At 40.6% G+C, this 14,016-nt stretch overlaps 1 protein-coding gene across 6 annotated transcripts; it reads left to right on the top strand.

Moving 5' to 3' along the window:
• The first annotated feature begins 347 nt into the window (after positions 1 to 347).
• ZFP62 (ZFP62 zinc finger protein) lies at positions 348 to 13,256 on the top strand. Of its 6 annotated transcripts, XM_019439000.2 has the most exons (4): positions 817 to 833; positions 2,368 to 2,474; positions 8,166 to 8,454; positions 9,385 to 13,256. In XM_019439000.2, coding segments are annotated over exons 3-4 (2,784 nt in total). In that variant the 5' UTR covers positions 817 to 833; positions 2,368 to 2,474; positions 8,166 to 8,453; the 3' UTR covers positions 12,168 to 13,256. The 6 variants fall into 6 exon arrangements, with proteins under 6 accessions (XP_019294544.1, XP_053763607.1, XP_019294545.1 ...); XM_053907632.1 differs by lacking the exon at positions 8,166 to 8,454 and having other exon boundaries at positions 762 to 833; positions 2,445 to 2,474; XM_053907633.1 differs by lacking the exons at positions 817 to 833; positions 8,166 to 8,454 and adding an exon at positions 1,363 to 1,519 and having other exon boundaries at positions 2,445 to 2,474.
• Positions 13,257 to 14,016: the final 760 nt, after the last annotated feature.

The following is a 14,016-nucleotide window of genomic DNA, read 5'->3' on the forward strand; positions in this document are numbered from 1 at the left end:
AAAATATTTCAGGTGAGAATAAAAATCTCATGAGGGACATAAAATATAGGTTCAAGGAAAAATCTGAAATGATGTAAATTTTCCGTTAAAAGCGAATGATAGTAAATTGTGGATTCAGAGTCCATTGTATTCGTCTAAAATAAGAGGTTTTGTTTTTTTAAATGTCAGCACAGTGTGCCAAAAATTTTTCTTTGCAATTACGTAAACCTAAGATGAAAAATATGCAGATGTTACTTAAAAAAAAAAAAAAAAAAAGGATCTCTTTCAAAAGTCCTTCCAGGCCGGGGTTCCAGCCCGGTCCTGGGGCGCTTCCGCCGCGCCCAGCGTTCCCAAAGCCCAGGCGCTTCGCAGGACGCTCTTCCGGGCCGCCGCGTCTGCCCCCGGCCTACCTCTCGGAGGGGGCGGACGGAGCCCACCGACTCGACGCTCAGCTCCGCCTCCTCCCGGGGGCGGCCCTGCGCCTCACTCTGTAAAGTGTTCCGTGTTCAGGTAGAGTCGTTAGGTGTTTATTCTACCTAGCCCCTCATTTGCCTTACTGTCATCCCCACCCTGGAATATGAAGTCCACAAAATCTGGAAGCGTCTCCTCCGGTCTCCCGGCTGCGGCCTCAAACGGGCTACAAAGCAGTACAGAAACTAGCTTCGCCCCGCGCCCACGCCCTCCGAACGCACCACGGGTCACGTGCCCGAACGGAGAAATATCATCGAGTCCGTCCTCCAGCCTCCCAGAGAGGACTCGGAAGTGCCCTAGAGCCAGCGCGGGCCCTTCCGGCCGGGCCGTCCGTGCTTTTGTCCCGCCGGCGGCCGGGCTCCCGCGGAGCCGCTACACAGCTAGTACGTGAGTTCGCGGCTGCCCGCGCTTCCGCCCCGGGCCCTCGCCTGCCACGCCCTTCCCTTAGTGGCCAAGTCTTGGCTGCCCCTTGGGTCTTGGGCGGGATATGGAGGGAAGCGTTCCCCCTTCCTATACACACCTCAGAAGGCAGGTTCCGGGGGGAGTGGAGCGGAGGGAAGACCTCAGGCCAGCCGAGGGGTGTGGGGCGTGCCCCTGGAACAGGCTGGTCTCTCTCTGGGCCCCAACTCCGGCCGTCCGAGCGGCCAGAGCCGGGTTGGGGTTGCCCAGCGTCCGGAGAAAGACTGGGGCCTGGCTCTTGTCTTTCTGTACTATTCGCTGCTTTCTCGGGCCGGAGGGGAGTCCTGGACATGAGCCCGTTAAAATAATTCCCCTGGTGTGACTCCCCCTTACAGTTAAGTTTGGCCCTAGGACGTGAGAGTGATTACGAGCGTTAGAGGGACCCCTAGGGGTGATCTGCTTCAGTACTCCCCTCCCCCCTCCCCCCCCCCCCCCCCCCCCCCCCACTTCCCTTGGTTGGGAAGTTGAGAGGTTGCAGCCACAGGTGCGGATCCAGCCCCGGGGAGGAGCTTCCAGACCCTTGCTCTGGGGAAGCTCACCCGTGTACCGACTGGGGTACGACCAGAGGAGGTGGCTTGCCGTCGACTCTGAAAGTTGAGGAGTTGACTAGGTAGGGGGAATATGGAAGAGGCTTCTAGACTCAGGGACAACCGGGATGTGAAAGATGAACGGGAAGTGCCAGGGCTGGGTGTGCTGCTCTAAAAACGTTTAGACTAGGTGGCCACTAGGTTGTTTTCTATTTGAAAGCCCGAGGGTTTTGTTTTGTTAATAATTTTCTAAATATGTTTACTAATATATTTAATACTCCTATGGTTTAGATGTTTAATATAAGCAGTTATCAGTGACAAGGTTTGCTCCCGCTCAGTCATCTTCTCATGCCCAAACCCCTAGACAGTTACATTTGTTAGAGTGTAACCAACCAGTTTGTTTATGCAAATACTGGGCAAATGTGAATGTAGTTAGTTCCCCTTTTTTCACAGAGGTGATAGGGTATGCTCCAAAGTTCTGTCCCCTTGCTTTTTTCCTTCTACTGTATTTTAGGCATCATCAGAATACAAAGAGCTTTGAAAACAACAACAAAACAGCACTGTGGTAACAGATTGACTATTGTTTGAGTGTTTTTAATATTCTATAATTTTTTAGATCTGTTTGGAGCCATTTGGGTTGTTTTCAATTTTTTGTTACTTCATCAATGATGCACTCAATGAGGTTCTACTAGGACATACTTTAGCAAGGGTTTTTAAAGAAGAGATCAGTCAAAATAATTTTTGTTTTACATTAACTCAGCCAGTTACTGGTAAATTGTTAAACATGCCAAATCATTATTATAACAGTTCGTGTAGAGTGCTTAAAGAACAAATAAGACCAAGTAGGTTTTCTCTCCTGATCTCGTGTTTATGATGCTTATTAGCTTTATGCTAGCCTAATAATCTAATTCTGTTAATGACTCCCTTCCAGCCAGTCTCTGCCCATTTAGCTTCAGAAAATCTCTCAGTCTCCCTTTCAGAATCTCCTCTGCTTACCTTTTTCCTCAGGATGACTAGAAATCTCTTCACCACTACCAAGTATGAGAATGTTCTATTTCATTTTTTACTTTAAGGAAAAATCACCTTTCATCATTATTTCTACTTTTAAGCAATAGAACCAACTCATGTTAACTGTTTACAATGCTGATATTCATAAACTAAATGCAATAATAACTAAAGCACACATATTCTCTCTATTCATCTGTATTCCTTGATTCCATCTTTCATCTGTCTCATTCTCCAATTTCCTAGGTATTCTTTCTTCTGAATTGGTAAGAATTTTGTGCTCACATGTCTTGTTTTTTTGGTCATTTCCAAGCCAAATATATAAAAAGAACTTAAGGTACAGAATCCTGATGTGACACTTGATGGCAAATAAACTTGTGGAATGTTTGGAAATCTAGAGTAGCTGCTGATGCATGGCTCATTACAGCCTGTTAATAGGCAGGACTTTTTGGCCAGAGTAAGCCACGATTCTTTTGTGAGTTGTCCAGTCTCTTTAAGAAGGGGCATCTGACTCTTTTGTGCAGGGACAGCAAGAATTAAGGGCAGGTTCTTATTATGTGCAGAGGCTTTTTTGGGCATTGATAGAGCATGAATGACAAGTACCAAGGAGTTCAGAGGTGGTAGGATGTGTAATTTGGAAGGAGCAGATGGCATTCTAAAGCTAGCACTTTTGACTGATGTTACCAGACTGTTGGGTCATGCTTCCTGCTGACAACTAGAGAGGAGTTAGAGAAGAATTTAAATTCCATTTAGTTAACGTACAGTGTAATATTAGTTTCAGGTATACAATTTAGTGATTCAGCACTTGCATACATCACCCTGTGCTCATCATGACAGGTGCACTCTTTAAGCCCCGTCATCCCTCCATTGCCCCCATCCCTCATCCCTCTCCCTTCTGGTAACCGCCAGTTTGTTTTCTTTAATTAAGAGTCTGTTTCTTGAACTTTTCTTTTCTTTCATCCCCCCCCCCCTTCTCTCTCTCTTGCTCCTTTGCCCATTTATTTTGTTTCTTAAATTCCACATAGGAATGAAATCATGTGATATTTATCTTTCTCTGACTGACTTATTTCACTTAGCGTAATACTCTCTAGCTCCATCCATGTCATTGCAAATGGCAAGATTTCATTCTTTTTTATGGCTGAGTAGTATTCCGTTTTATATGTATACCACATTTTCTTCATCCATTCATCAGTGGACAGACACTTGGGCTGTTTCCATAATTTGGCTATTGTAGATAATGCTGCTGTAAACATGGGGGTGTATGTATCCTTTTGAGTTAGTATTTTTGTATTCTTTGGGTAAATACCTAGTACTGCAATTGCTGGATCATAGGGCAGTTCTATTTGTAACTTTTTGAGGAACCTCAATACTATTTTCCATAGTGGCTGCACTAGTTTGCATTCCCACCAACAGTACAAAAGTGATCCCCTTACTCTGCATCGTCCCCAACACCGTTGTTTCCTGAGTTGTTAATCTTAGCCATTCTGGATGATGAGTGATGTTGAGCATCCTTTCATGTGTCTGTTGGCCATCTGTGTGTCTTTGGGAAAATGTCTATGCCTGTCTTCTGCACATTTTTTAATTTGATTATTCATGTTTTGGATGTTAAGTTTCTGTATATGTTTTGGATACTAACTCTTTATCCATACATAGGTAATTTGCAAATACTTTCTTCCATTCTGTAGGTTGCCATTTAGTTTTGTTGATTGTTTCCTTTGCTGTGCTGAAGCTTTTTATCTTGATGAATTCCCAATAGTTTATTTTTGCTTTTGTTTTTCTTGCCTCAGGAGACATATCTGAAAATAAGTTGCTATGGCCAATGTCAAAGAAGTTAGTACTTGTGTTCTTCCTTAGGATTTTTATGGTTTCCTGTCTCACATTTAGGCCTTTCAAATCCATTTTGAATTTATTTTTGTGTATGGTGTAAGAAAGTGGTCTACTTTCATTTTTTTGCACGTTGCTGTCCAGTTTTCTAACAGCATTTTTCGAAAAGATTGTCATTTCCCCCTTTGGATATTCTTTCCTGCTTTGGCAAAGATTAATTGACCGTATAATTGTGCGTTCATTTCTGGGTTTTGTATTCTGTTCTGCTGATCTGTGTGTCTGTTTTTGTGCCAGCACCATAACTGTTCTGTTTCCTGGAGCTTTTTAATATTCCTTGAAGTCCAGAATTGTGCTGCCTCCAGCTTTGCTTTTCTTTTTCAAAGTTATTTTGGCTATTCAGGGTCTTTTGTAGTTCCATACAAATTTTGGGTTTGTTTGTTCTAGCTCTGTGTAAAATGCTATATTTTGATAGGGCACATGAGTCTTCTTGATTGGCTTTAGTAACCTCCTCCCAGACTTCAGGACTCGGTTCTCTCTAATTCATTTGCCCACTGAAACTAGTATGAGTGATCTTTTTTCTTTTAATTTTTTATTATGAAAAAATTTAAACATACAGGAAAGTAAAATAGTACAATAAATTTCATACACCCATAGATCAGCTTCAATAATTATTTTAATTCTGCTACATTTGTTTCATCTTTCCCTTTGTACTTTTCCTTTATTAAAGTTTTTTAAAGGAAACTTCAGACATAATGCCATTACATTCTAACATACTTTCAGTCTACAAACAAAAATGACACTTCTAACAGCCACAGTGCCATTATCATACCATCCTAAATTCTGATTCCTTGATATTATCTAACAAAGGTTGGCAAACTGCTCAGTGCTGCATTCTTGTAGGCGATGTGTCCTCAGGATGTCACTTCGGGAAGCACATAATGTCAATCTGCCTCCATTGGTGATATTAATTTACCACAGTTGGCCAAGACATTGTCTAATTTCTCTACTGTATAATTACTATTTTTCCCTTTCAGTCTGGGGTGAATATTTTAAGATTGTGCATATGTACTGCACCTTCTCAAAATTTCCCGTAGATTTAGAATCCAGTGATAATTCTGCCCTGATCCAGTCTTTGCTCTGATAGTTGCAGAATACTAATTTATTTTCAACTCTACTGTTTTCTCCACATATACTAACTGGCCCTGGCATTCTCCTGTAAGTAAGCAGCTTCTCTTTCTCCCCTGTTTATGTATGGACTCACGAAATCCCATTTTCAATGGTATGTAATTCATTACTGTACATAATTATTATGGAGCCTAAAATGCGTGGCCAGGCTGGCTTGTGGTCTTATGACATGTCCTGTCATTTTTAAGCATCTCCTTACTTGTTGGCATAACAAGATGCCCCAGCTCACCTTGTGTGTATCCTGCCCTAGCCTAGAATCTGCCATTTCTCTGAGGAGCTATAGTTCCTTTTAGTAGGTAATGGTCGTAGAGACTAAGAACAGGGTGCTGGATGTGCTTATTATCACTAAGATATTTTTTACTTCTTGGCTTTTCATCAGAGAGCTAGGGAATATGTGAATTCCTGTGAATACACAGACATGTGCACACACACATATATATGTTTAGAAATCATGAATTCACACTGATCTCTGATTCATCCCTACAGGTTCTTTCTTGTCTTCCCCTATTCCATATTTTTAGGTCTCCTCTTCCTCCAGGAGAGCCTTGGCTTGCAACTAAATCAACATATTTACTCAATCCCCCACCACATCTAAAATTGTTTCAAAATTACTTTGCCAACAGGGCACCTTGGGTGGCTCAGTCAGTTAAGCTTCTGACTTCAGTGCAGATCATGTTTGTGAGTTTGAGCCCTGCATTGGGCTCTCTGCTGTCAGCACAGAGCGTGCTTTGGATCCTCTGTCCCTCTTTCTGCCCCTCCCCTGCTTGTGCTCTCTCTCAAAAATAAACATTAAAAAATTATAATAATAATTTTAAAAAATTACTTTGCCCAATCTTTGCAGAAAACAAACCTGCTTAAAAAGTGTTCAGTTGTTGACAATAAATTTCATATATTAAAAAAAAAAAAAAAAAGTGTTGTTTTCAGTGCTTCCCCACCACCCCCTCCTTCCCAAGACTGAAAAGTATATAGTCACATATTATGTAATAATTGTGTGCCTAAGTTACATGGGTTAGTTGTTTGTTTCTTTTTGTTCCCTTCCTCAGGTTACAGTTTGTTTTTGTTCCCTTCCTGTGGTTACAGTATTCATGTCAAACACAAATGAGTTCATTTGTTTCCATTTGCTTTCTGGTTTAGCTGCTTTTCCTTTTTGTAATTCTCACTGATTTAATTTTAGTCATGATAATATGCAGCATATTATCATGCTTCCATAAATAAAAACTGTGCAAAAAGCTGTTCTTAGAGTGTCTGTCTTCCCTATAATTTTGCACTGTCCTCCCCACTCCTCCATTTACAGGTAATGGGGCTTTACTGATTTCTGGCTTCTCATTACTATGAAGATAAGCAGATATATGCTCATTTTCTTATTTTTCTTCCTTATATATAAAAGGTAGCATGTATGCTTTTTTCCTCTTTACATCTTGAAAATTGCTCCCTCTCAATCAATTTATAGAGATGTTCCTAATTTTTTTTAGTACTCCATTGTGATTATGTGCCATAGTTTATTTAATAGATCTTCTATGCTTGGATGTTTAGGTAGTTTTCCAAATTCTGTAGTTACAAATAATGCTACCATGAATAGCTTTGTGCACATATGCTTTTTTGTATTGTTGGAAGTGGATCTTCAGTATAAACTCCTAAATGGGATTTCTGGATTGAAGTGTAAATGCACACAGTTGTGTTAGATATTGGCCAATGCCCCTCAACAGGGCTTATGCCAATTTGCATTCCCATTAACATATGAGAGTGCCTGTATCCACAGCAGCCTCACCAACAGAGTGTATTGTCAAGCTTTTAATACAACAGATGAGAAATGGTATCTTAGTGTAGTTCTCATTTGCATTTCTCTTACGAGTGACATTGAAAACATGTTTGCAGGACATTTTAATATTTCTTTTTGTGAATTGTTCATTCTTGCAAATTTTTCTCTTGAACATTTTTCTGTAGGAATTTTAGTCTATATTTTTCAACTTTTGAAAATTTTTTGTATGAGAAATATTAGCCCCTCTATATGATGCACATGGTAAATATTTTCTTTCATTTTTGCCATTTCTCAATTTTGCTTATAGCATTTTTGACATGTAATTTGTATTTATACAAATTTATCAATCTTCTCTTATTGCATATGAGTCATAGTTTGAAAACTTTTTCTGTAATCAGATTATAGAAACATTCACTCATGTTTCCTTCTAGTATTTGTATGGCATCACATTTTTATAATTAGAGATCTGCTGTATTTGGAGTTTATTCTTGAGTATGGTGTAAAGAATGAATCTGATTTTATCTTTTTCCAATGGTTTTATAGTTGTTCCAACACTATTCTAAATACCATCTTTGCCTCAATAATTTGATCTGACATCTTTATCATATGCTTGATTTCTGTGTGTAATTAGGACTATTTTTGGACTTTCTATTCTATTCCATTTGGCCATACACCAGTACCATGCTGCTTTATTTATAGAGGCTTTTTGGTATATTTTAATACCTAATATGGCTAGTCCCCCCCTTATAGCCCTTCCTTTTTTGTTTTTCTCTATCAAGTTTTGTGTGTTTATTTATTTTTTTAACTTTAAGTAGGCTCCATGCTCAATGTGGGGCTTGAACTCATGACCCCAAGACCAAGAATTGCATGCTCTACCAGCCAGGTGCCCCTTTTATGTTTATTTTAGAGGATTTGGCTTTATGGCTATAGGAACTTGAACATCTTTCTTTCCTGAGGGCTGAAGATGAATAGAGGTGGATGGGCCAAGGCCAAAGGGAATGATGGAGCATGGTCCCTGATAAAAGATGTGCTGCAGCTGATGATTATGGGATTCCACTGCCTGCCCTCACATTTCAGCAACATGAACTACTCTGCCCAAAGTAGTAGAGACAAGTAGAGAGTACTTTCAAGAGGAACAAAGAAGCCCTGCTTGAGCCCTAAAATCTGTTCTAGGAAGGAATTTACCTTTCCTGAGTCCTGTGCTTTATACCCAGGTTCCAACTCCAATCAAATAACCCGACCTCAGTAAGTAGTAATAATTATGCATATAGCACTCACCAAGTAGTTGGCATTGTTCACAACACTTTATATATGTTATCTCACTTAATATTCATGTCAGCCCCATTGCCCTCATTTTACAGATGAGGAAACTGGCACAAAGAGGGTAAATCACTTTCTTGAGATCATGCGGTTAAGTATTTGAATCCAGGTAGTAGTATTTCCTTTGCTTGGTGGTTTGCATTTTAGCTTCTAATCTTTGATATGCTCTGACTGCTGTTAGTCTGTTCATAAAGTAAAAATGATGCATCTTTGCCTGGCAGGCTGGATGGAGCATGCTCTTCCATGTAGAATTCCTCCCTGACTACCCACTTTCCAGGGTCAGGTTTTCCTTGGAGGGAAAGTCCAGCAGGCCAAACCAACTCCACGAAGCTGTAGTTTGCTTTCTTTCTCATGTCTCTCATGACTGTCTTCATGTTTTCATTACCGTCTCCCGAGTACCTCCACCTAGGTGCTAATTTCTTCTCTTTTTTTTTTTTAGCTTTATCTGTTTAGTTCTGCTGATTATGTATTCTTACCTTTTGTCTTATTAATCTTTCTGTTTCCTCTTATTCAGAGATTTGTTCTACCCTCTGTTTTTTCATGACTAGGTGATGATCGTCTGTGGTCCTGTGCATCATTTCAACCCATTTCATTTGCCCTCCTGCTAAACTGTCATGCAAGAATAGAAAAGCTCTTTGTTCCATTGAAAATCCAAGGCTCTAACATTTTAACATCAGCTCCACAGGGGTAGAAATCTTGGCATGTCCCTTTTTGTTCCCTGCAGTTAAAAATGGTACCTATCACACAGCATGCAGTCAGTAAATATTTGTCAAGTGAATGAGTGAATTTGGATGTAATTTTTCCAGTGTCTTCTAAACAAAGTGAACAGGTATCATTTTCGTTTTCTTGATTTAGTGTCACATTTGAAGACGAGGGGCACTGAGAATGAGGAATCACCTGAAAAGTATGAAAATGATGGAAATGCAGAATCTGTGTGGCCAAAAGTGGAAGGTTTTCACAAGGATCATATACAGGAATCTAAGGTTGGTGAAACTTGTGATTGGGATAGCAAGGTAGAAAGTCAATTGGAAAATCCGGAGGGAAAAAGGAGGATGGAAGACAAAAGTGGCACCAGGGAAAAGATTGGCAAAGCCAAGAACACAGCAAATATAAAGATGGAACAGGAAGATGAGGCATCTGAGAAAAGCTTGTATCCAAGCTCAAAACATATTACACACCAGACTGTCCCTATAGAACAGATAAGCAGTGAACAAGACAAATGTGTGGAGAACCTTAATGGAAACTCTCATCCTGGTCTACAGCAGAAAACCAGTGCTGCTAAGAAATCACACAGATGTGAGGAGTGTGGGAAATCGTTCAAATACAATTCGCGCCTTGTTCAACATAAAATTATGCATACTGGGGAAAAACGCTATGAGTGTGATGACTGTGGAGGGGCTTTCCGGAGTAGCTCAAGCCTTCGAGTCCACAAACGGATCCATACTGGGGAGAAACCGTACAAGTGTGAGGAATGTGGGAAAGCCTACATGTCATACTCCAGCCTTATAAACCATAAAAGCACCCACTCTGGGGAGAAGAACTGTAAATGTGATGAGTGTGGGAAATCCTTCAATTACAGTTCTGTGTTGGACCAGCATAAGAGGATCCACACAGGGGAGAAGCCCTACGAATGTGGTGAGTGTGGGAAGGCTTTCAGGAACAGCTCTGGTCTCAGAGTCCACAAAAGGATCCACACAGGGGAGAAGCCCTACGAATGTGACATCTGTGGGAAAACTTTCAGTAATAGCTCCGGCCTTAGGGTCCACAAAAGGATACACACAGGCGAGAAACCTTATGAATGCGATGAGTGTGGGAAGGCCTTCATTACTTGCAGAACACTTCTAAACCATAAAAGCATCCACTTTGGAGATAAACCTTATAAATGTGATGAGTGTGAGAAATCATTTAATTATAGCTCTCTCCTCATTCAGCATAAAGTCATCCACACTGGAGAGAAACCTTATGAATGTGATGAATGCGGGAAGGCCTTCAGGAACAGCTCAGGCCTTATAGTGCACAAAAGGATCCACACGGGAGAGAAACCTTACAAGTGTGAGGTCTGTGGCAAAGCATTCAGCTATAGCTCAGGCCTCGCAGTCCATAAAAGCATTCACCCTGGGAAGAAAGCTCATGAATGTAAGGATTGTGGAAAATCCTTCAGCTATAACTCTCTTCTCCTTCAGCATAAAACCATTCACACTGGAGAGAGACCTTATGTTTGTGACTTGTGTGGGAAAACATTTAGGAACAATTCAGGCCTCAAAGTCCATAGGAGGCTCCATACTGGGGAAAAACCATATAAGTGTGATGTTTGTGGGAAAGCCTATATCTCACGCTCTAGCCTTAAAAACCACAAAGGAATCCATCTTGGGGAGAAACCCTATAAATGTAGTTATTGTGAGAAGTCTTTCAATTACAGCTCTGCCCTTGAACAACATAAAAGGATCCATACAAGGGAAAAACCTTTTGGATGTGATGAGTGTGGAAAAGCCTTCAGAAATAATTCAGGCCTTAAAGTACATAAACGGATCCACACTGGGGAGAGACCTTACAAATGTGAAGAATGTGGGAAAGCCTACATCTCACTCTCAAGCCTTATAAATCATAAAAGTGTACACCCTGGGGAAAAGCCCTATAAGTGTGATGAGTGTGAAAAAGCTTTCATCACATACCGAACCCTTATAAACCACAAAAAAATCCATCTTGGGGAGAAGCCCTACAAATGTGATGTATGTGAGAAATCTTTTAATTACACTTCACTCCTTTCTCAACACAAAAGGGTCCACACTAGAGAGAAACCTTATGAATGTGACAGGTGTGAGAAGGTCTTCAGAAACAACTCAAGCCTTAAAGTGCATAAAAGAATCCACACAGGGGAGAAGCCCTATGAATGTGATGTGTGTGGAAAAGCCTACATCTCACACTCAAGCCTTATTAACCATAAAAGTACCCACCCTGGCAAGACTCCCTACACATGTGATGAATGTGGAAAAGCTTTTTTCTCAAGCAGAACTCTATTAAGCCATAAAAGAGTCCATCTTGGGGAGAAACCCTTCAAATGTGTTGACTGTGGGAAGTCTTTCAATTACAGTTCACTCCTTTCTCAACACAAGAGGATTCACACAGGGGAAAAACCTTATATATGCGATAGGTGTGGAAAGGCATTCAGGAACAGCTCAGGCCTGACAGTGCATAAAAGGATTCATACGGGCGAGAAACCCTATGAATGTGATGAGTGTGGGAAGGCATACATCTCACACTCAAGTCTTATTAACCATAAAAGTGTCCACCGTGGGCAGCAGCCCTATAATTGTGAGTGTGGGAAATCCTTCAATTACAGATCAGTTCTTGACCAACACAAAAGGATCCACACTGGAAAGAAGCCATACCGATGTAATGAGTGTGGGAAGGCTTTTAATATCAGATCAAATCTCACCAAGCATAAAAGAACCCATACTGGAGAGGAATCTTTAAATGTGATAAATGTGGGAAGTCACAGTGACACATCACAGAAGAGAACTCATGAGGGAGGGAATGCTCTGGAAGGGACCAAGATGAGCATATCTATAGGAGGCAGAGCTTACCAAGTCTCAACTCAAATGGAAGAAAAACCTTATGAATGTATGAATATCATATGAATATGAGGTATTTGTTCATGGCTTATAATTTACATAGTATAAATGAAACTGAGTACTCTTCAGTATGATCTTCAGTCATAAGCAGCAAGGAAGCCTGCAATGTCAAGGTAGTTGAGCCTTTATGGAACACAAAATAGTTGATACTGGGGATAAAACCTATCAAAGTGACAGAGTATTTGAAAAACCTTCAAAGTAAGCAGACATTTCTGGACATAAAGCACATGGATAAGGAAAGGACTTCACTTAGAAGTCATATAGTCACTATCAGAAAGTTCATATTTGGTTAAATTGTGTGAATAGAAATGGGGGAAATTCAGCTATAGCTTTGAATCCCAATTATACATTGGTCAGTGGAAAAAATACAAGAATGGCCTCCAACAGGCAAATTCAGGGAGAGATAGGCTTCAGGGAATATATATTTAAGAGGAGTGATCGTGAAGTATAAGCTTGATATAACTGAATAATTTGTGAGGGGTGATGACATTTTGAAACAAAATTGGGTTTTGTTGTAGGAAGAGTGGAAAATGTAGACATGAATCTAATAGGAAATAGAGTCATTAAAAATGCAAGCTGATTGGATTATACTGTTGTAATGTTGTGATACATCAGTTGAATGGACAAAACTTTTTAAAAATTTCAAATGAGCCCCCTCAATGAATGATGAAGTGTGAGGAGTGAAAACTTCACACATTGTGCTACAAATGAAAGGTTCTACCATAGAGAGAAATTCAGCACATTACATAACTAATGGAACAGGTCTTCATGAATTTGCACCTGCACAAAAATCATTGACTCAGGGATTCCTATGAGTAGGAATGCTGAGAAGGTCATTGTATTGCAAGAGCTAAAAAGCTGAGTAGCTGTTGATAATAGAGGGATCAGAGGAAATTCATGCTTAATAATCCTGTTAAATGTTTGATTGTTTTGGAATGTGTTATTGTAAAGATTTCATGCACTACATGTGTGTCTTGTCTGTTGTAAAATGTTATGAATACTATGTTCAGGGCTCACTCTTTCTTGGCCATGAAGAGCCAGATGGTTGTGGTGAGGTAAGATGGAACTCCAATAAAGAAATTCCTCAAAAGTAAACAGACTGTGACTGACTTCAGATGGAGCAGTATGGCAGCGAAAGCCATTTGTCATCTTTGTGGGGTAAGTTAGACCAGATCCAATGCAGGGAGGGCAGCAGGAGACTTATACCACAGGTCTAGTAGCTCAGTTTCACAAGAAATTAGGTGGTGTCTTCACCAGGAGAAGTGCAAAATGGATTGATCCTCATACTGGGGCTGGATCATAGCTCCTAAGAATGGGCAGGCTGTGGGACTGATCTGTCACCACACAGAAATAGTTCTCTTGGGAACAGATAGAAATTAACAAAATATTATTTATATTAACCAGGTAACTCAAAGGGTAAAAGGAGAGTCTTTTGAAAGTTAAGTACGCTGTTGAAGAATACTCCAGGTGGGGTCTGTCTATAGAGGCTGAATTCTAGTCCTGTCTCTCTGGCCCCAGAATCCACTCTCTTTACAAAAGCACAATCTCTAGCTAGTTTCCTGGCTTTCTAGGATTTGTCTCTAGCCCTGCTCTACCTTCACATATTTTTCCATGCTTCACTCTAAGAGTACAGTTCTTTCATTTTGTCTCCAGGCCTCCACCAGTAAGTTTTGATGGAAGGAGGGAGGATGGGTCTAGAAAAAGGAAGGAAAGACCATTTCCGCCACTCAACTCCACTTTGGAATGTCACAACCACACATGTTCTCAGTCCTTCTCTACATGGAACACTGGCAATTTATCCAGCAAATGCTCTTTGAATATCTGCCAGTTATAATCCCCTGTCCTGGGAACTAGG

Source organism: Panthera pardus, unplaced genomic scaffold (genome assembly GCF_024362965.1).
Source record: "Panthera pardus isolate Hobbes unplaced genomic scaffold, ASM2436296v1 HiC_scaffold_2, whole genome shotgun sequence".
Taxonomy (NCBI): domain Eukaryota; kingdom Metazoa; phylum Chordata; class Mammalia; order Carnivora; family Felidae; genus Panthera; species Panthera pardus.

Bases quoted from the DNA above. Each gene is read 5' to 3' on its own strand.
- ZFP62 (XM_019438999.2), top strand. From the start codon at position 557: ATGAAGTCCACAAAATCTGGAAGCGTCTCCTCCGGTCTCCCGGCTGCG. The intron at 834-9,384 runs GTACGTGAGTTC...TTCTTGATTTAG, and splicing joins GCGGAGCCGCTACACAGCTA to TGTCACATTTGAAGACGAGG.